The sequence below is a fragment of the Sus scrofa genome, chromosome 15 (genome assembly GCF_054392235.1).
Source record: "Sus scrofa isolate SSC_HxYL_T2T_F1_AM1 chromosome 15, Sscrofa_HxYL_maternal_Yorkshire_Landrace_v2.0, whole genome shotgun sequence".
NCBI lineage: Eukaryota > Metazoa > Chordata > Mammalia > Artiodactyla > Suidae > Sus > Sus scrofa.
In genome coordinates this window covers 33,002,620-33,023,694 of record NC_139397.1, presented here as the reverse complement: position 1 = coordinate 33,023,694, position 21,075 = coordinate 33,002,620, and the positions used below count along the sequence as shown (strand labels likewise).

At 36.8% G+C, this 21,075-nt stretch overlaps 1 protein-coding gene across 10 annotated transcripts in view; it reads right to left on the bottom strand.

Moving 5' to 3' along the window:
* Nucleotides 1-21,075, bottom strand: part of NCKAP5 (NCK associated protein 5) — a 1,198,715-nt gene that overhangs the window by 509,317 nt on the left and 668,323 nt on the right. For all 10 annotated transcript variants that reach the window (XM_085001422.1, XM_085001423.1, XM_085001426.1 and 7 more), the window contains one exon: nt 15,641-15,774. In XM_085001422.1, coding sequence (XP_084857548.1) covers nt 15,641-15,774 — 134 coding nt within the window. The remainder of the gene's footprint in view (nt 1-15,640; nt 15,775-21,075) is intronic.

Below are 21,075 nucleotides of genomic sequence, written 5' to 3'. Positions count from 1 at the left end.
CGACTAGGAACCATGAGGTTGCGGGTTCGGTCCCTGCCCTTGCTCAGTGGGTTAAGGATCCGGCGTTGCTGTGAGCTGTGGTGTAGGTTGCAGATGCGGCTCGGATCCCACGTTGCTGTGACTCTGGCGTAGGCCGGTGGCTACAGCTCCGATTCGACCCCTAGCCTGGGAACCTCCATATGCCGCGGGAGCGGCCCAAAGAAATAGCAAAAAGCCAAAAAAAAAAAAAAAAAGAAAAAGAAAACAAATGAAATGTTAGAAGACAGGAGACAGCTGGAAGATTGGTATATTTCCTGGATATTTTAAATAGTTCATGTTTTGTTTTGTTTTCATTTCTCTTTTGGCCATATCTGTGGCATTCCGAAGTTCCTAGGCCAAGGAGCACTGCCTCACAGCAGTGACCATGCCTAGACCCACTGTTCCATTAGGAGTTGCAAAATATATTCTAATAATGTCATTCTTTCTTCATTAATTATCTGAAATATGCTATAAAGGGAAACTTGCTCCTCTACAGTGATTTAGTTACAGTTCTTAAAGGAAAGATGGAATAAATGCCTGATTCCTTTATTTATAGGTTTTGAAAAAAATGAGTTGGTTCCATAGCATGCTCTAATGGTTGTCTGGGGGTTGTTTTGTATTGTTAGGAACAAAAAGATTTAAAGAGTTAGACATAAATGGTGTTTTTCAATACACTACTGTTATTATACCTATTTATACACAAATTGAGACGTTTTTGACTAGTAAAAGGCTTTTCAAATTGGATCAGGAGTCTTTTTAAAAAAGAGTCACATTATTTGACTTTGTTCAAAGTAACAATAGCAATACTACCTCCCAAAATATGATTACTAAAAACAATTACATGTGTTGTGTTTCTTTTTTTTCAGATAATTGAATTTATTATTATTTTTATTTATTTGACATATAACATTGTGTTAGTTTTAGGTGTACAGCCTAAGGTGCATTTCTTTTTGTCTTCAATGTATCCTGCTATGAATGTATGAACTTCTACATCTTGAAGTTACCTCAAACGATTCTTCTCTGTGTAATTTTGTCATCAACTCATTTTACAGTCAGATGTATTCATTTTGTTGTGCTTTCTATTTTTCAGAAGTTTTAAATTAGATGTTATGCTACAATTACATTCAGCATTCACATATTTTAAAAGTCTAATTCTCAAAACAAAATTATTCAGAAAAATTCAGCTTCTATTCTTATCCCACTTCTTTCCATCTTTAATTAACATTTTTGAGATTTTAGTTTATCCTTCCAAATATAGCTCATACATGTACACAAAACAATCCCAGTTCCTTCTCAGATAAATTAGAGCATAATATATATTCACCTTCCTCTATCTGGTATTTTTTTTTTGGTGAATTGATGATTATATGTATATGAAAATAGAAAAATCTTGATTGAAATGTTGAAAATAAGGAGGAAATCTACATGAGAGTATTTTGATAAGTTGTCTAATGGATATGATATCAGATTTTAAAAATCATCATATTTACATCTAATGTTTACTTCAAATTTAACTAAAGATGAATTTCTCAAATTGCTAGAGGTTCCTGAATCAAGTAATTCTGAGAAAAGGTGCAATTATATTTGAACTTAATTATTAAAAGTTTTAGGGTGAGTTGGCTTGAAAACATATGCCTGAAATAGTTTTGTGTCTTATGCAAAGTGACAGAAATACTTGTCAGCAATGCAGAACATTTGATGAGCAATGAATAGATACTCACCGATTCTTGAAAAAATTGGAAGAAAAGTTTCAGCAAACTGGTATATATCCAAAACACTGCATTTACTTGCTCTAACGATAAAGACTGCATGAAAGAAATAACTGAATTTTTCAGAAGCTTTACATCTATTGCTTTTAGTAGGGTACCATAGGAAGAAAATATATCTTTTTTTTTTTTTTTTTTTTTTGGTCTTTTTGCCTTTTCTAGGGCCGCTCTCGCATCATATGGAGGTTCCCAGGCTAGGGGTCTAATCGGAGCTGTAGCTGCTGGCCTATGCCAGAGCCACAGCAACACGCGGTCCGAGCCACATATGCAACCTACACCACAGCTCACGGCAACGTGAGATCCTTAACCCACTGATCGAGGCAAGGGATCGAACCCACAGCCTCATGGTTCCTAGTCGGATTCATTAACCACTGAGCCACGACGGGAACTCCAAGAAAATATATCTTAAGGGACAGAGAGACCTGAGTGGAATCCTGGCTCAGCTTTTTAGTGGCTGTGTGACCTTTTGTAAATTACATAACTTCTCTGGGCTTTATTTTTATTATATATAAAATATGGATCCCAATACTTCTTTGCAGGAAAGTAAACAATGAGATGACATGTTTAAAGCTCTCCCCAAAGTAACTGGTCCAAGGTTAATAAGAAATATTAGCTCACTTGTTCTTTTGTAGGTAATAGAAACAGGACATCGTATAGAGTAATGGCCAAGAGCCAGGCTATCTGAGATCAAATCCCAGTTATAATACATTCAGGCTGTGTGATGATGGTCATGTTATTCAACCTGTATGAGCCTCAATTTCCTCATCTATAAAAGAGAGGTAATAGGAATATTTCCATGGAGGGTTGTTTTGAGAATAAAATCACATGTAGCATTATGTTACCTTCATGAGGAAGAAACATTTTTCAGTTTTATTTCACTGGCATACCTCTGGCACCTGGAATAGTATCTGGCCCATGGTTAGTTCTCCTTAAAAATTCAATGAGTTCAACATATGAATCTCAGGTATCTTCTGTTTAAAGGATCATCATAGAAGTTTCAGGTTTGCAGCTTTGCTGCTGTTCATATCTAAGAGTTTTCTCCTTGTGAATTTACTCAGTCCTCTTGTCTCTCCAGGTTTTTTCTTAAATGATGGATGTTCTCACCAACATTGTAACCTTCCAGCTCCTGGCCTTTCCCAAACTGGGCTTTAGGTACATTGAGGCAGGCCCTACAACTTCACTACTCTACTCCTTAATTCTTTACTCAAGAGGGACTGTTCAGAAAGTCTGGGTCTGCAGAATCTTGAAGCCATTGGCATCTATTACAAAGTCCTGTAGGGTATTTTCCTGATAACATATCTTGCACTTTGATGATTGTTTCTGAAAAGGCAATAGACTTATAAGTGTTATGTGTGTCATGCATATTGGAAATATGAGAAATATATTACTGTTTCACTGGGGACTCTCTTGACAATAATGCGAATTGCTAAGGGAACGGAAATCAATTCTTAAAGTGTTGCTGACACCAAAGGTGACCGCTGGGCTTCAGGGAAAGGGTTCAAAGTAAGATTGACTTGCGTGATTAGGATGTTCCCAAGATCAACACTGTAAAGGTAGGCCAGGCAATCTTCCACTAACCAAGACGCAGGGAGATGCTGAAAGCATTAGTGTAATTAAATAAGGGCCTTAGAGGAACTAAATCCCAGCCACACCGGACTACCAGCTGCTTCTGAAATCCCTCGGGGAATCTCACAGCTTCAGGCGCATCTTTGTCTTCTATTCTCTTTACCTAAAATGTCTTTCTTCAGTATTAAATCATTCTTCCCAACACACACTTCAATACTCATTTCAAATGAATCCCTTTCTGGCTAGCACAGTTTTTTAAGGTCATTTTTCTCTCTCTTTCTTGCGACAAAGATTTGAATTGATCTAAATTTTGTCCCCAAATGCGACTGTATCTTTACCATAAGATACTGAGAGGCAGGAGACATAACTGACTCAGTTTGTGCCCTATCCCTATCACCTTGCTTAGCACAGAGTCAAACTAAGTTTGTCATTAAAAAAAAAAAATCACTTTGATTCAATAGTGATGGAAAAATCCTACTTTTAATGCAAAAATACTGTCTGGACAGAAAAATGTTTAAATAAAATTAAATTTAATGAGATATGTAAAAATTATTTAGGTAAATATGATTTGGCACCAGCATGGTCAAATATCAACCACAGTGAGTGGTCAGTAGACAGTCGCTTGAAACAGCAACATGGTCCATTAGAAATACCGCTTTATTCATCTGCTAGAACATTCACTGAGCATCTACTATATATCAATCTAGAACCAGAAGAAATTTACAGTCTACTGAGAGGAATACATCATAATTAAGGTCTGAAAATGCTAGCATGAAAAATATTATAATTATATAATTAAAGTCTGTGTAACAGTACAGTGAGGAAGGCAGAATGTTCTCAAAGGTTATCAAGAAGAAAGTGAACCTGGAACTAGGCTTTGTTAGCTAAATGCATATTGTTCAAACCAACTGCAGAGGCAACATTTGGGTCATCTTAGCTAAATTCAATGATTATGCAGTCCATGTCATAAATGTGATTGTCATTTGATGGTAACCTGGATGTTTAGAGATACGAACTTTATCATCAACCTAGCTAATTTGATAGTGCGGTACAAAAATATCCACCTGGCCAACTTGACAATACAGACCATAAAAGAGGCACTAAAGATACAACCATTGGACTTTCCTTATGAATTCTGAAACAAGAAAATGATAGATACCAAAGTTTTCTGTTTAAGTTGATATAATTTCATTTCTCCCCTGGCCCATGTTTCTCTTGGGTACAGTCTCAGTCAGGGGATGATGATCAAGTTTAAGAAACACCATCTGTGGCAGAAAGTATGAATTTATAATGTAGGCTGAGATTGGTATGAAGTAAAGTTGCTTCTGATATCATTGGAAATCTTCATTTTCTATCATGAATCCTAAACTACAAAATGAGTGAATGTGGGAATAGAAAAAGTATTCACCCAAAAGTCAAAAGGATCTAGGATCTAGGTTGGTATTCATGGTGATGTGACCAGAACAAGTTACTTCCTTTTTGAAGTTTCAATACTGTGTTTATTTAAATTATGACACTGCAGCACGTCCTGCCTACCACGCATAAGGTTATAATGAGAATTGAATGAAAGAATGTAGGGAATGCTCTTAGAAACAGTGAAAAATAAAACTGTAAAATGTCATCATTTTTGTGTCCATGTCGATATCAATATTAATTAAAATGCTTACTAAAAAAACTAATGGCTAGAAATATTATAGAAATTACACAAAATGAAACTCAGTGCTCTGAGCGGATGCATCCTGTCACTTGCTACTCCTCCAAACAACAGGTGAAAAAAACCTTTGATCAGGAGAAATATGGCAAGAATTCTGAAACACACGTTAATGAAAACTACATCACATTTCTTTTGTCAGAACCCCATAGCTGCCGCATAGCTAATTCCCTACTTTATTCTCTGGAAGTGTTCTTAAAGCTTGAGGCTGTTTGTTAGCAACAGATGTAGACATTTATAAACAAGAACCATCTTCACTGAATTATTTTTCACAAATTAAACAAAGGATCTCAAAGAACGGTTCCAAGTGTTTGCCAGCAGCACGCAGAGATATACTCTCCGGGAATGCCATTCATTAAATGCACTGCCTATGGACCAAAAAGGTAATCGGAACAACAATCCTCATTACTAAGACTGCTGCCTTTGCATTTGTCCCATACGCTACCCTAGACAGACTGGTATAAATGTTATCTGAGGGTCATAAAACACTCTCCGAAAGTAAATTTTACCCTATGGGAAGCAAACTTTCAATGCACCAAATTCCATTTAGTGCCCTGCAGACAGGAATTCTGCAAAGAATATTCTGAAACAAACAACTCATCTTTTATAGGTGGGCACTCTATCAGAGAAACCCAGGAATGAGAAATCAGTTCCTCATCCTCCCAGGCCGTCATGGGTTTATAACTCTAAGAATGATGACCATGATCAAAATTTTAAAGATCCCCAGGAATGACCATTCTAAAGCCTCTCCTGAAAGTAAATTTCTAGCATGAACACGCTATCTTTAAAATTCTTCTATATGTTTAACCTAAGACGGAGCACAAGGCTGGCTATACCTTTTGCTTCAGTGAAGGTACTCAGTCATTCTTGTATTCATTCATTCATTTTTCAACCTAATTCAAAACAAAAATTGTTTGAATGGGCACCATGGTCATTGGTAGGAGTATAAAAGATATATGAGGGAGTTCCCAATGTTGCTCAGCAGGTTAAGAACCCAACACAGTGTCCATGAGGATGCAAGTTCGATCCCTGGCCTTGCTTAGTGAGTTAAGGATCTGGCAGTGTCACAAGCTACTGCGTAGGTCACAGATGAAGCTCAGAAATGGCATTGCGATGGCTGTGGTCTAGGCCCCAGCTGCAGCTCCATTTCTACCTCTAGCCCGGGAACTTCCATATGCTGTGGAGAAAAGAAAAAAAAATTAAATAAAGATATATGGGAATATTAGAAGCATTCTCTGCCCCTTGGATAGGCAACAAAAACCTTTAAATCTTTATTTAGATCTTTAAGAGCAATGTTTCGCAGAAAATATGGAGGTCAGAGGGGCCCACTGAACTACCTCAAAAACAGTAATAAACAAATTTACACTGTGAGAAACTCTATAGGTCAAATATTATAGGTATATTAGTAAATTTGAGGAAAAAGCAAGAGATGGAGGATAACCTATTGGTTAAAAGAAACCTAAAGGATATAATCAGTTTTATAACAAACAGAAAGGATTAAAATGTCTGGGGGTACACATTAAAGGAAAGAAAAAACTATTAAAAACACAGGGAAGTTACTGGTCAAAAATCAAGATAATAGTTACTTACTGGGGGAAGATGAAGGCTGAGACTGGGAAAAAGTACCTGGAGGGCTGGTAGAGTTTTCTTTCTTGACTTGGTATTGGTTATAAGAGTATTCACCTTAAAATAATTAATTTACCCAAATATGTTTTGAGTAATTTTTGGTATCTGTGGTTTTGGTTTGTTTTTTGTTTTTTCATGGCCACATCTGTGGCATATGGAAGTTCCAAGGGTAGGAGTCAAATCCAAACTACAGCTGCCATCCTACACCACAGCTCAAGGCAATGCTGGATCCTTAATCCATTGAGCAAGGCCAGGAATCGGACCCATGTCCTCATGGATCCTAGTTGGGTTTGTTAACCACTGAGCCATGAAGGGAACTCCCTGTGTTTTGTTTTTCAAGAAGCACTTATCAACATGGGACAACCAGAACTCCTAGACATTGCTAGTGAGAATGTAAAATGGCACAGCAACTTTGGAAAACAGTCTGTCAGTTTCTTGTAAAGATAAATAGAGGCTTTCTATATGACTCAGTAATTCCATTCCTAGTTATCTTCCCAAGAGACATGAAAACACACCAAGACCTAGGCATGAAAGTTGCATGTTTATAGGAACTTTAAACTCAACCATAACTGGAGGAAACCTGATGGCAGTAATTCTATACAATGGAATACGACTAAGCAATGGAAGGGAATGAATTACTAATATAAGCCATAGCTGGGATGCATCTCAAAAGAATTGCTAATGAAAGAAGCCAGACACACACAAAAGTTCAACATTCCAGTGATAAGACTTTCTGGAAAAGGCAGGAGAGAAATCATCATTGCCAGGGGCTTAGGGTGTGCAGAGGGAACTAACAACAAAGGGAGATGAGGGAACTTTTCAGGGACATGTGGTGGTTACATGATGGTATATGCTTGTCAAAACTGATCAAAATACAGACTTAAAAATGGATTTGCTGTAAAGCTGACAAAAAAAAAAGCATTTATTATTTAAAGCAGGAATGGATTTAGTTTCCAATTTTAAAATAAACCATATTCTCCTATAACCTGCATTTATTTTCTTAGAAGAAAAAGGGTGTTCGGAGGGGATAGTAACACATTAAGAGTTATAATGGGTAATTGAAAAAAAAAACTTTGTAGGAGAGTCTAAATCACTGGTATTTTTACTGATGGCTATGGCTTCAGAGAAATTGTTTAGAAGTGAAAACAATTCTAGCTGTCATAAAGTTCTCTCTTGCAGCCTTTTCCCCAAACAGTTTCAAATAAATCTTAAAGCAGACAACATCAGAGCCAAGAGCAATAATGCTTATATTCGCTGTAGAGGATCTTAGCTTCCTTTTACCAGCCAGGTTCCTCAGTATGCAATTTGGCTGTCCTCAACAGAAATATTTCATCTGGGCTTGGCAGTTTTCTCATCTCAACTTCTCCAGAGTCAAGTAGCCAGATATGGGGATATGGTGAAAATCCAGTCCCATAGAGCACCACTGTCATCACAAGGTGGAGAATAAGAAATCCAAGTTCTCCAAGCAAAAATCCCTGCTTGTTAGAACTTCATGAAGGCCTGGCTACAAGAGTACAATTATAACTTCACTCAGGAAATGCATTTCAGTCCTAATACATGGCCTTTTTTAAAAGCCTACAACACAGTAAACCAATGCAATTCAACTTCCTCATTTTACAAACGAACAAAATGAGCTCCAGAAAGGTCAAATTACTTAAGCAAGGTTGTTAAGCTAGTTACAAGTAGGGTTAGAACCATGTCTTAAAAAACCCATTAAATAGCACAGTGTTCTTTTGAACACTAAAACGAAATTGGAACTCTATGTTTTCTCTACCAGGCATGAAAAATAGGCAATGTAACTTGTGCGATGTCTACTCAACGATATTCAGCTCTATTAAGAACTTAAAAAACTTGTGACAAGGTCATCATGTCCTATGCAGAAGGAGAACTACAAGTAAATTAAGAAATGTTTCACATTAAGTTAGTATTTGCTCAGAGAGCTGAAAGAGGTTTCCTTTCTTTCCACTCTCTACATAATTGGTTTTAGCCTCTCTCTGCTTTGCTCAAGCGAGAACTTACACACCAGACCACTAAGATATACATTTCTGACATCAAAGTATGATCCATATTATGTTAACCAAGAATTTTACAAAGATGCCATATAAACTCTTTTCTTCCATCTGTTGCCATTTGAAGAAAAGCTATCATTTGGCCAATACTGCTTCATCATTTTAAACTTCTGGTAGTTCCTGTCATGGTGCAGCAGAAACGAATTCAACTAGGAACCGTGAGGTTGCAGGTTTGATCCGTGGCCTCGCTCAATGGGTTAAGAATCTGGCATTGCCGTGAGCTGTGGTGAAGGTTATAGATGAGGCTCAGATCTGGCTTTGCTGTGGCTGTGGTATAGGCCAGCAGCTGTAGCTCCAATTCAACCCCTAGCCTGGGAACCTCCATATGTCACGGGTGCAGACCTAAAAAGCAAAACACAAAAACAAAAACAAAAAACAAACAAACAAAAAAACCCCAAGACTTCTTAGATCCACCCAGAGGAGCAAATGAGAGGCTTCCATTTTTACGACAAGTTTCAGCCAGAAACACTGCTGATGGTGTGGAAATAGCAACTGCAAATCAACAGGAAATTGTCCTCTACAATCACCAGGAAGAAAAGGCACTCAAGAGAGTGAGTCTCTGTGATAGGTTCAAGTTGACGAACAGTCCAGGACCAGAACAAGTGGAGAAGAGGAGAACTCTGTGCTGTTGATTGCTCAAAGGTCAACCAACAGCTCATCTCATCTTGTCATGTTTCACTCTTACTAGAGATGGAGAGAAAATGTTCTTTAAATGTTCCAGACAGACAAAGAGGTACAAGGAGCTATGTGGGCAGAACACTGAAGGGTGTATTACAATCTCCAACACACATTTCTATGCCAGGTGCCTACAGCTTCCAAATTGGGAGCAGGAAATGAACCTGAGGATTCCATGTAAAGTCTCAGAAAGCTGATAATGTAAACGGCGACCAGTGAACGAGTTAAGCAGTAAAACCATCTCCATGTACATCTCCTTGAAGTTCAGCAAGCAGCAGACTGCACTTAGGCCTAGCAATCAACTGTGAGAGAAGAAATCTGCAGTAAGCAAAGAAATCACTTCAAGGCAGCAAATAACAGGGCAGGGAAAGAAGGTCAAAAGAGGTGCAAAAGAAATCCTGGAGGTAGAGAGTGGAAGGCTTGGACTCCATTTGGGTGATTTTTAACTGTCTTAGTCAATTACAGGTGAGGTGACAAACCTTAATTGTTTCCTTTTCTTAAATTTACACTGCACAGTGTATATACATGCACACACACACCCGCAGCCATCATGCATGGAAAATTTCAAAGTTGCCAGGAAACAATAACTAATTCCTAATGCTTTGGGTATGATAAGGTTTTCTACCTGCAGATAGTTTACAAAACTGCCTGATGGGGGAGTCTACCAGGTTGATTCTAATGTTATTTTATTTTATTTTGTTTTATTTTATTTTATTTATTTTAATTAAACTACAGGTGATTTACAACAGTGTGCTAATTTCTGCTGTATAGCAAAGTGACTTAGTTATAAACCATATATGTACATTCTTTTTTAAAATATTGGTTTCCATTAAATATCCACTTTCCATTATGGTTTATTCCAGGAGATTGGCTATAGTTCCCTATGCTATGCAGTAGGACCTTGATGTCTATTTGCTCTATTTTCTTTTTTTAAAAAAAAGTTTATTAAAATACAGTTGATTTACAGTGTTGTGCTAATTTCTGCTGTACAGCAAAGTGACCCAGCCATACACACACACACACCACATATACACACACATTCCCTTTCTTATACTGTCTTCCAGCATGGTCTACCCCAAGAGACTGGCTATAGTTCCCAGTGCCATATAGTAGCTACAGTAGGACTTCATTGCTTATCCATTCTAAATGTAATAGTTTGCATCTACTAACCTCAAACTCCCAGTCCATCCCTTTCCTTCCCTTGGCAACCACAAATCTGTTCTATATGTCTGTGAATCTTTTTCTGTTCTCTAGATACATTAATCTGTGTCATATTTTAGATTCCACATATAAGCGATACCATATGGTATTGTTTTTCTCTTTCTGATTTACTTCATTTAGTATAACAACCTACAGTTGTAGCCACATTGCTGCAAATAATGCTATTTTGTTCTTTTTTATGGCTAAGAAGCATTCTGTTGTATATATGTACCACATCTTAATCCATTCATTTGTAGATGGAAGGTTGTTTCCATGTCTTGTCTATTGTGAACAGTGTTGCAGTGAACAATGGGAGGTATATATCTCTTTGAATCATTGTTTTGTTTGGGTATGTGCCCAGGAGTGGAACTGCCAAATCATCTAGTAATTCTAGTTTCAGTTTTCTGAGGAACCTCCATACTGTTTTCCATAGTGGTTGCGGTAACTGATTCTAACTTAAAGCTTCAAATATATCACAGCATAGAGGGGTCACTCAATAAACACATGTATTATCATTGCTAGCATCATTATGCAATCAGTAATTTCATCCATTTTGACTTGTGGTTTTGCATAATATACCATTAACAAATATGAAGTCTGGCTGTTCAAAATTTAGACAAACTTTCTCTTCATTTACAACTAAACTACAAATATGTTGTTTGGTTCACATATATACATAGGCTTCTCCATCTAGAGTCTTCAAGTTTTGAGGACACGTACTGTGTTCTATCTTATTGCTCACACAGTAAAGCTCGTTGAATGTCTGATATGAACAGCAGCTTTCAACAACAACTTACACATCAATTGCATTATTTCCAGAGGGGCCAGTTCAAAGATGTGCAAACCATGCATGGTTTGCATGAAATCAGTACCCACAGAGTTGCTTGTTTCTTCACAAGTATGTTTTTTAGAAATCATTGTTATTCTACCTGAATATACCCATCTGGTTGTAGACGGTGTCCCTGGAAGTGCTTCTTTAGGTAAATCTAAGTGATATACTAACATTTCACTCTCTCAAGGTAGAGTAAAGAGGCTGAGGGTTCAAACATTGATCATCTTTACATAGGTGGTATCATAGCCTCAGTTTACACCATTGACCTTGACTGGCTAGACAGTTACAGTTCAAAAAAAAAAAAAAAAAAATCACAGTTAAAAGGAGGGTGGCAATAATTGCGGAAAGCTAATACCACATAAAATATCCCCAGACACGTATATTGCACAGACAATGGGTTCAATGACCACTACAGCATCTGGAAAGTATCTTTGATTTATATCACTCAATAATCAGAGAAAGAAGGGGCAGCCATAATGATATTATCACCTGCCTCCAAGTAGCACCTTATTGTATCTGGCTTGATTCATGCCTTCATCTATGAGGAGATTTAATTTGAAAGTATCTTTTTTCTTCTCTGTATTTGTATTAAAGAAGGTAAATGGTCTGAATCAAGTTGGTTATGGCTGCCTGAATCACTCTCCATGCAGGTAATTTCTGATTTATGAGTTCAGAGTTAATTATGTAACCTTCGGTCACATCTTTTTTTTTTTAATTGCCCAAATTTCGGACCACTGCTGATCATTATACCCTAATCAGGGGTCAAGAGGGAGGAAGGGATTATGAATGAAAGTTTGATAGTGACATAAAAGAGAACTACTCATTCAAACACTTTTTATAGATTTTTATCACCTAAGTGATCCCATGACTCATTACCACAGATAATCACAAATGCTCAGGTCTGTCTGAAGGCTCTAAGCCACCAAGCCCAACACCTGACTAAAACTGCATAATAGCAAGCCTCCAACTAATTCTGAATTGTTCATTCTGACACTGGCATTCTACTTCACACATACATCGAATTGTCCCAGTTTTTAACTTCATTATTCATTTTCTCCTTCAATGCCTCATGTCATCCCTAAATCTGAGCCTCGGAATCTCCTTAACTACTTTTAGATGCTTCCATGACTACAGGACTATCAGACATACCAGGAACATACCTCAACCAACTCAGCTCAGGCCTTTGTATCTCATGCCTGTGCTCGAGTTTCATAAAAGAAGCATTAGAAAGATATAACACGTGTATACCTACATGTCCCCATGAACTTGAAGTTCATGGGCTTGACTTAAGAACCCTGAGCACTTGAGTTCTTCCCACTTGTTTTCACTTAGGAATGGACTTAATTTGTATAGTATGAAACTGAACTCTGCAGATATAAGTGACACAGCAAAAGTAGGGATACTTTTACAAACTGATCCTAATTTAGACTATCTTGGACCATTGTCTACTACATCCTTCAATTCCATCTTTGTAGGAGCCTATGAGATGCATTCTATTATGAGTTTATTACTAGAGATAACATTTCTCTCTTTAAGGCGGAGTGGCCTTTTTCTAAGAGATAGAATTACGCATTCTCTTGTATTTTCCTTTTCATTTTTCCACCACAAATCTTAGAGCCAAATTAAATGCTCACTCTCAGAAACATGCCAGGCTGTCTTAGTACGATTACTGGACATATTCCCCTTTTGTGGTCTTTATTTTCTGTTTTTATTTTAATGGTGTTATTGTAAAACTACCTTTTATGGTAAGCTAGTCCATACTCTTTGAAAATATAGGTTATTATATTATCATTTTTTTACAGAAGAAAGCCAAATTTAATTATGTATATATTGAAGCCCCACAAAGACAACGAGACTCAGGGAAAAGCAGATGATTGAGGCTTATATACTATCTTGACTTAAGGAACATGCATCCCACGGATGATACTCAAAGTCAGTCTCATTACATCTTAGATATCATTATATACAAAAGCAACTTGTTGACCCAGAAAAAAAGAGAAGATTATGACTATAAAAGTTCTAAATTTAATACAATCATTTGGATTACAGAACTTATTTATATGAGCTTACCATGTTCAAGGGGGATGTGCTATAAACATGTTCTACAGCATTGAGAATTTGATATAGATTTAGATGATAGGAACAGGATTGTTTAAGTAAGCCTCAAGAGAAACATCTTACCAAGCTCATAATGTAAATGGCCCTTAGAAATGGTTTAGTGTGTCTACTTAAATTATTATATAGTTATCTTCTCTGCTGAATATGCTTTATCCTCTATCTTTTGCTGATTTACATTAGTTGGTATAACTGGACTTGAACTTCAATTTCAGTGGTGCTTACTGAGAAACTGATTCTGTTGGGGGAAGCAACCTTCACAAAAGCAGTAGGTAAAATCAACCTATTTGGTTTACAGATAATTATTTTCTCTTTCAGCCTAGAATGTCACCTCTGCTCCTGTGCAGCTCAAATATGTATGGGATTGTCATTTGATTTATAGTAGATGACCTGGCATCCTATGAAAATATTTACTGTGGTATGCCTCCCGCCCTGTAAATCAGTAGCTCGAATACGGAGACATCTCAATTAGATGGTACAAGGGTAGCAAGATTTGTCGCCTCCTTTCTTCTATCATTCAAAAGGCAAATATTACAAAGCAGTGTTTGTGTTAACATTGCTTCAGAGGGTGGGGGAGGATCTCCTGTTTCAATGTGGGAGACATAAAGTGAGAGCTGCCATCAAACAGAATGAAAAATTGAGCACAGGGTTGTATAAGTAATAGCCTGTGAGGGGTGGGACACGTGTTTATTCAAGTATTGATTGGTGCATTTTGACAATGCCCATATTATCACAGTCTCCCGGAGTTGAATGGGGTTTAAATTATGACTCTGAACACAGAGGAGTCATCCGTCCTTTCTTCCCGGTTCCTCCAAAACACCTCTATACTAAAGTCCCCAACACTCATGGTAACGACCACCATGAGATCAATCATCTGGAGGCTCAACGTTGGTCTCCCCCTGGAACATGTTCAATAATTAAGATACCATTAAAAAAGCCTCAAGATGCAGAAACAAGTGATCCATCACTGATCACATCCAACCCCAATGGTAAATTAAGGACAAGACCCACACAGTTTGCTGAAGAAAATTTTAGGGTAACCTCTCAAACTTGATTCTGCTGGGGATAATCTCATGAGGGAGAAAAGAAACAAAAATTATTTACTGGGTTTTGCAAACAGTGAAGTGACTCACAGAAATAAAAGCAAAGTGTGTCCATCATGGGATGCCCATATCTGGTCCCAGGACTGTAATTGTACGTCTGTGGTTTTTTCCATGATATGAAACAGATTCTAAATAACAGGTTGAACTTTTGCCTGACCCCACATTAACTATAATTGAAAGCTGAAAGATTCTTACTGTGCTGGAATTAAATGCAAGAAGAGCTCCTTTTTTGGAATCCTTTCAAATTCAAGTTATATCTTTTCTTTTTGTGGCTGCACCTGCGGCATATGGAAGTTCCCAGACCAGGGGTTGACTTGGAGCTGAAGCCAGCCTATGCTACAGCTATGGAAATGTGGGATCCAAGCTGCATCTGCAACCTACACCACAGTTTGGGGCAGCACTGGATCTGTAATGCACTGAGCGAGGCCAGGGACTGAACCTGAATCCTCACAGACACTAGTTGGGTTCTAATCCTCTGAGCCACTATGGAAACTACCAAGTTATGTCTCTTTAGAGGAAAGAAGCTCATTGATTTTTTTTTTACAGATTCTAGATATTTACTCTAAATAATATTTAAGAGCTTACTGAATGATTCATACTCTCACTACCTGAAAATAGGATCATGAGGACCAGTGAGATTTCATGTTCCTGGCTGATCTTTCATAGGACATGCCTATAGGCACACAGCCACCACATCTTACTAAAAGATACTGTGGAAAGCCACTAGGGAAGAAAAGACAACAAGCTTCAATAAAATCAATACTGAGGTGCAAATGGAAAGCTCTAGAAAATTGGTCCAAATCTAACTGAACGGCTAGGCCAGAAGAGAAGGTCTAAACTGCTGATCATTACCTCCTCCAGTGCAACATGAGCTTGCACAATGGTAATTCAAGCAAAGGCGTAATTGGTGCAGGGAAAGATGCAGCTCCTGAAGAAAGAGGTGCAGGACAGAACCATACCTGGAGAACTGCTGCTGCAGGCCACGCATCTGAATTCTGTTCCTCTCAGACTCCAGTGTCACCTCCTGCAACCGCTTCTCACTCTGAAGACGTAAGTGTCTCTCCTCTTCCAATTCATGTATCAGCTTCTCATGCTATAAAAGGCACACAGGGGATAACTTTTAAGAAGGTGTTTCTTAAATATTATACAAAAATAATTAGTAGTAGCTGTTGGTTACTAAATGCTAACCTAGACTTTATATATAAATTAATTGCATCCTCATGACAACCTTACAAATTAGGTTATAATATGACTCTCTTGTTATACAGGAAACTAAGGATCAAAGACATCTACGTCATTTGTCATAAAAATCAAGGAGGGAACAAATTTTCAATCCTAACTGATTTGACTCTAATGCTTGAATGATTTCCACTAAACCAGGTAGCTTCCTATACAGAGATGAAGATTTATGACTGAGTAACACTAGCAAATGCAGAACAATTCAAATAATAATGAGTCAGTCCATTAGTGCCTGTTCAGAATTACTTCATCCCTTCAATCTTTGGTATATGCTTTAAAAGGAACATTACTGATTTTTATAGAAGGACTGGGAATTTCAACTTAATTATTCCATGAAGCTGATGAAAAGAAGGTTAAAAAATTAGTTTGTATATGACCATTTAGTTTTTCACAGATATAAACTGGTTAAGCCACTCGCTTTATTTGTACTCCTAGAAAACTAACTCTTCATGGATGAACATCAAGAATTTAAAAAGGGACTGGAAGACCCAGAATAGATGGTTCAGCAAAAATTCACTCCAAGAACTGGTAAAAAGCATACAAGCTCATATGTATCCTGAGACACTCAGCCAAGCTAATGATTTTGTTTTTGTTTTTGTTGTTCTTACTGCCTTTTTATAAAAAAGCATGCCATGCTATTATGCTTGTTGTTGTTACTAAATTATGTACTTTGTATACAGGATATATATTCTATGATGAAAAACAAAGACTCAAAGCCTGATTAGGAGGAACCTGCATTCTTAAAGGGAAAGTAGAGAAGCAGAGACTTGAGGCTCCAAATAACTCAGATACTACGACACTGTATCATGAATTATCCAGATGAAATTTGATCCATGGCAAAACTTATGGAGAAAAAGCTCTCCTGAGGACCATAAAGGAAACATTAGACCATTTCTGGAAAATGTATCAAGGTGCTATAATAATACTCATACATCTCATGCCTTTGCAACTTTGACCATGTTCTCTCTCATGCTTAAAAATCCCTCTCTATTCAAAGCCCAGAAGTCCTCTCCAGGCTCAGGTTGATGTATTTTGGGTATTAACCCATTTTCAGATATACGATTTATAAATATTTTCTCCCACTTGGTTGGCTGTCTTTTCATTTTGTTGATAGACTCCTTTTCTGAGCAGAAGCTCTTCAGTTTGATGTAGTCCCACTTGTGTATTTTTGTTCTTGGCATCAGGTTCAAAAGATCATCACCAAGATTAGAGCAAAATATTTTAAAATTCCTATGGAAACATAAAGGACCCTGAAATAACCAAAGCAATATTGAAAAAGAAAAGTGGAACTGGAGGAATCAAGGCTCCCTGACTTCAGTCTATACTACAAAGCTACAGTCATTAAAACATTATGGTAATGGAACAAAAACAGAAATATAGATCAGGGGAACAGGATAGAAAGTCCAGAAATAAACCAACGCACCATTGGTCAACTAATCTGTGACAAAGGAGGCAAGAACGTACAATGGAAGAAAGACAGTTCCTTCAATAAGTGGTGTTGGGAAAACTGGAAAGCTACATGTAAAAGAATGAAATTAGAACATTCTTTAATACTGCACACAAAAATAAACTCAAAATAGATTAAAGACTTAAACATAAGGTCAGATACAATAAAACTCATAGAGGAAAACATAGGCAAAACACGCTTTGAGGTAAACTTCAGCAATACCTTGTCTGATCCATGTTCTAGAATAATGAAAATAAAAACGAAAATAAACTAATGGGGCCTAATTAAACTTAAAAGTTTTTGCACAATAAAGGAAGCCATAAACAGGATGAAAAGACAACCTACATAATGGGGGAAAATATTTGCAAATGAAGTGACTGACAAGGGATTAATTTCCAAAATATACAAACATCTCATGGAGCTTTATATCAAAAAATTAAAAAACCTAATAAAAATGGGCAGAAGATCTAAATAGACATTTCTCCAAAGAAGACAGACAGATGGCCAAAAAACACATGAAATGATGCCGACATCACTAATTATTAGAGAAATGCAAGTCAAAACTACAATGAGGTACAAACTACACTAGCCAAAATGGACATGATCAAAATGTCTACAAACAGTAAATGCTGGACAGGGTGTGGGAAAAAAGGAACAATTCTACACTACTGGTAGGAATGTAACTGGTGCAGACACTATGGAGGACAGTATGGAAGTTCTTTAAAAAACTAAATATGGAAATACCATATGATCTAGCAATTCTATTCCTGGGCATCTATCCAGAGAAAATCATAAATTGAAAAGATACATACACCTCATTCACTGCAGCACTATTTACAATAGTCAAGACATGGAAGTAACCTAAATGTCCATCAACAGAGTAATGGTTAGAGGAGATGTGGTACATATATACAATGGAATATTATTCAGTCATAAAAAGAATGAAATAATGGCATCTGCAGCAACAAAGATGGAACTAGAACTTAGCATACTGAGTGAAGTCAAAGACAAATATCATATGATATCCCTTATATGTGGAATCTAATAAAATAATATGAAAAAGTTATTTTAAAAAACTTATTTAAAAAAGAATTTATTTATAAAACAGGAACAAACTCACAGATTTTAAAACCAATCTTCTGGTTACCATAGGTGAAACTCTTGTGGGGAAGGAGGAATTGGGAGGGTGGGAATAAAAAAAAAAACACTACTGTATAAAATAGATGATTAACAAGAACCTACTGTATAGTATAGGAAAGTCTACTCAATAGTTTGTAATAACCTATATGGGAAAAAAGAATAGATACATTCATATGACTGATACACTTTGTTGTACACCTGAAACTTGTACTACATTGTAAGTAAACTATATTCCAATAAAAATTATTTTTAAAAAGGTATTTACACACACACACACACACACACACACACACACACATACACACAAAGCAAAAACAAAACAAAACAAAACAAAACATGCCAAGGAGCTTACCACTATGTTTACTTTCAGGAATTCTATGGTTTCAGGTCATACATTCCATTGTCTTTAATCCATTTTGAGTTAATATTTGTGTATGCTCTATGGTAGTGGTTTAGTATCATTCTTTTGCATGTGGCTGTCCATTTCTCCCAACATCATTTATTCAAGAGACTGTTTTTACCCATTTAATGTTCTCAGTACCTTTGTCATAAAGTAATTGACCATATATGTGTGGGATTAATGCTGGGCTCTCTGATCAGCTCCATTGATCTATGTGTTTGTTCTCTGTTTTTCATTTTTTAGGGCTGAATGTGTGGCATATGGAAGTTCCCTGGCTAGGGGTTGGATCTGAATTGGAGCTGTAGCAAAGCAGGATCAAAACTGCATCTGTGACCTATGCCATAGCCCACAACAATGCTGTATCCTTAACCCACTGAGCAAGGCCAGGGATCAAACCTGCATCCTCATAGATACTAATTGGGTTCTTAACCCACTGAGACACAATGGGAACTGTATGTGTCTGTTTTTATGCAAATATACTGTTTTGATTATTGTAACTTTGTAATATAGTTTGAAATCTGAGAGCATGATGCTCCCAGTCTTGTTCTTCTTTCTCAAGATTGCTTTGGCTATTTGGGGGTCTTTCATAGTTCCATACAAAGTTTAGAATTGTTTGTAATATTTTTGTGAAAAATGCACTGGAATTTTGATAGGGATTGCGTTGAATCAGCAGATTGCTTCGGGTAGTATGAGAATTTTTTTTTTTATCTTTTAGGGCCATACCCACGGCATACGGAGGTTCCTAGGCTAGGGTCAAATCAGAGCTGTAGCCACTCACCTACACCACAGCCACATCATCACAGGATCTGAGCTGCATTTGCAACCTACACCACAGCTCAGAGCAACACCAGATTCTTAACCCACTGAGCGAGGCCAGGGATCAAACCTGTGTCCTCATGGATGCTAGCCAGACTCGTTTCCACTGAGCCACTATGGGAACTCCTAGTATGAGCATTTTAATATTAATACTTCCACTCTATAGAGTGGAAGTACAGAAAATCTTTCCATTAATTTACATCTTCAATTTCATTCATTAGTATCTTGCAGTTTTCAATATACAGATCTCTCAACTCATTGGTTAAATTTGTTCCTGAGTATTTTATTCTCTTTGATGCAAATGTAAATGAGATTATCTTCTTAATTTCTCGCTCTGATGGTTCATTATTAGTGTAGAGAAATGGAAATGGATTGCATATATTGATTTTTGTAACCTGAAAATTTATTGAATTTATTAGTTTTAATAGTTTTTGGGTAAAGATTTTAGTTTTTTTCTAGATATAAAATCATGTCATCCTCAAATAGTGATAATTTTACTTCTTACTGCACAATTTGTATGCATTTTGTTTCCTTTGCTTGATTGTTCTGGCTAAAACTTTCAATACTATGCTCAAAAAAGTGGCAAGAGAGGGCATCTTTGTGTTTTTCCTAATCTTAGAGGAAAAAATTTCAGATTTTCAGTGTTGAGTATGACACTAGCTGTGGTCTTGTCATATATGGCCTTTATTATGTGGAGGTATGTTCCACCTACACCTCCATCATTGAAACTATTTATTATAAATATATATTGAATTTTGTAAAATGCTTTTTATACATCTATTGAGATGATTATGAGTTTAATTTCTTCAGTTTATTAATATGATTTATTATGTCTATCGATTTGTAGATGTTAAACCAAACTTGCTTCCCTGGAACAAATCCCACTTGATCATGGTTTATGATTCCTTTTAGTGTATTGTTGAATTTGGTTTGCTAATATCTTACCAAGGGTTTTTTGCATCTATGTTCATCAAGCATATTGCCCTGTAATTTTCTTTTCTTGTGGTGTCCTTGTCTGTTTTTGGTATCAGGGTAATACTAGTCCCTTTAAATGAGTTTGGGAATGTTCCCTTCTCTTCTATTTTTTTTTGAAAAGTTTGAGATTTGTTAGGTTTCACTAGTAAAGCCGTCTGGTCCTGGATTTTTATTTGTTGGGAGGTTTTTTATTACTCATTCAATTTCTTCCTATAAGCAGTCTATTTAGATTTTCTGTTTCTTCATAATTCAGTCTTAGAAGGTTATATGTCTCTAGAATTTACCAATTTCTTCTATATTGTCTAATTTGTTGGCATATAATTATTCATAGGTATCTCAAAATCTTTTTTTGGGGAGGTCTTTTTAGGGCTACATCT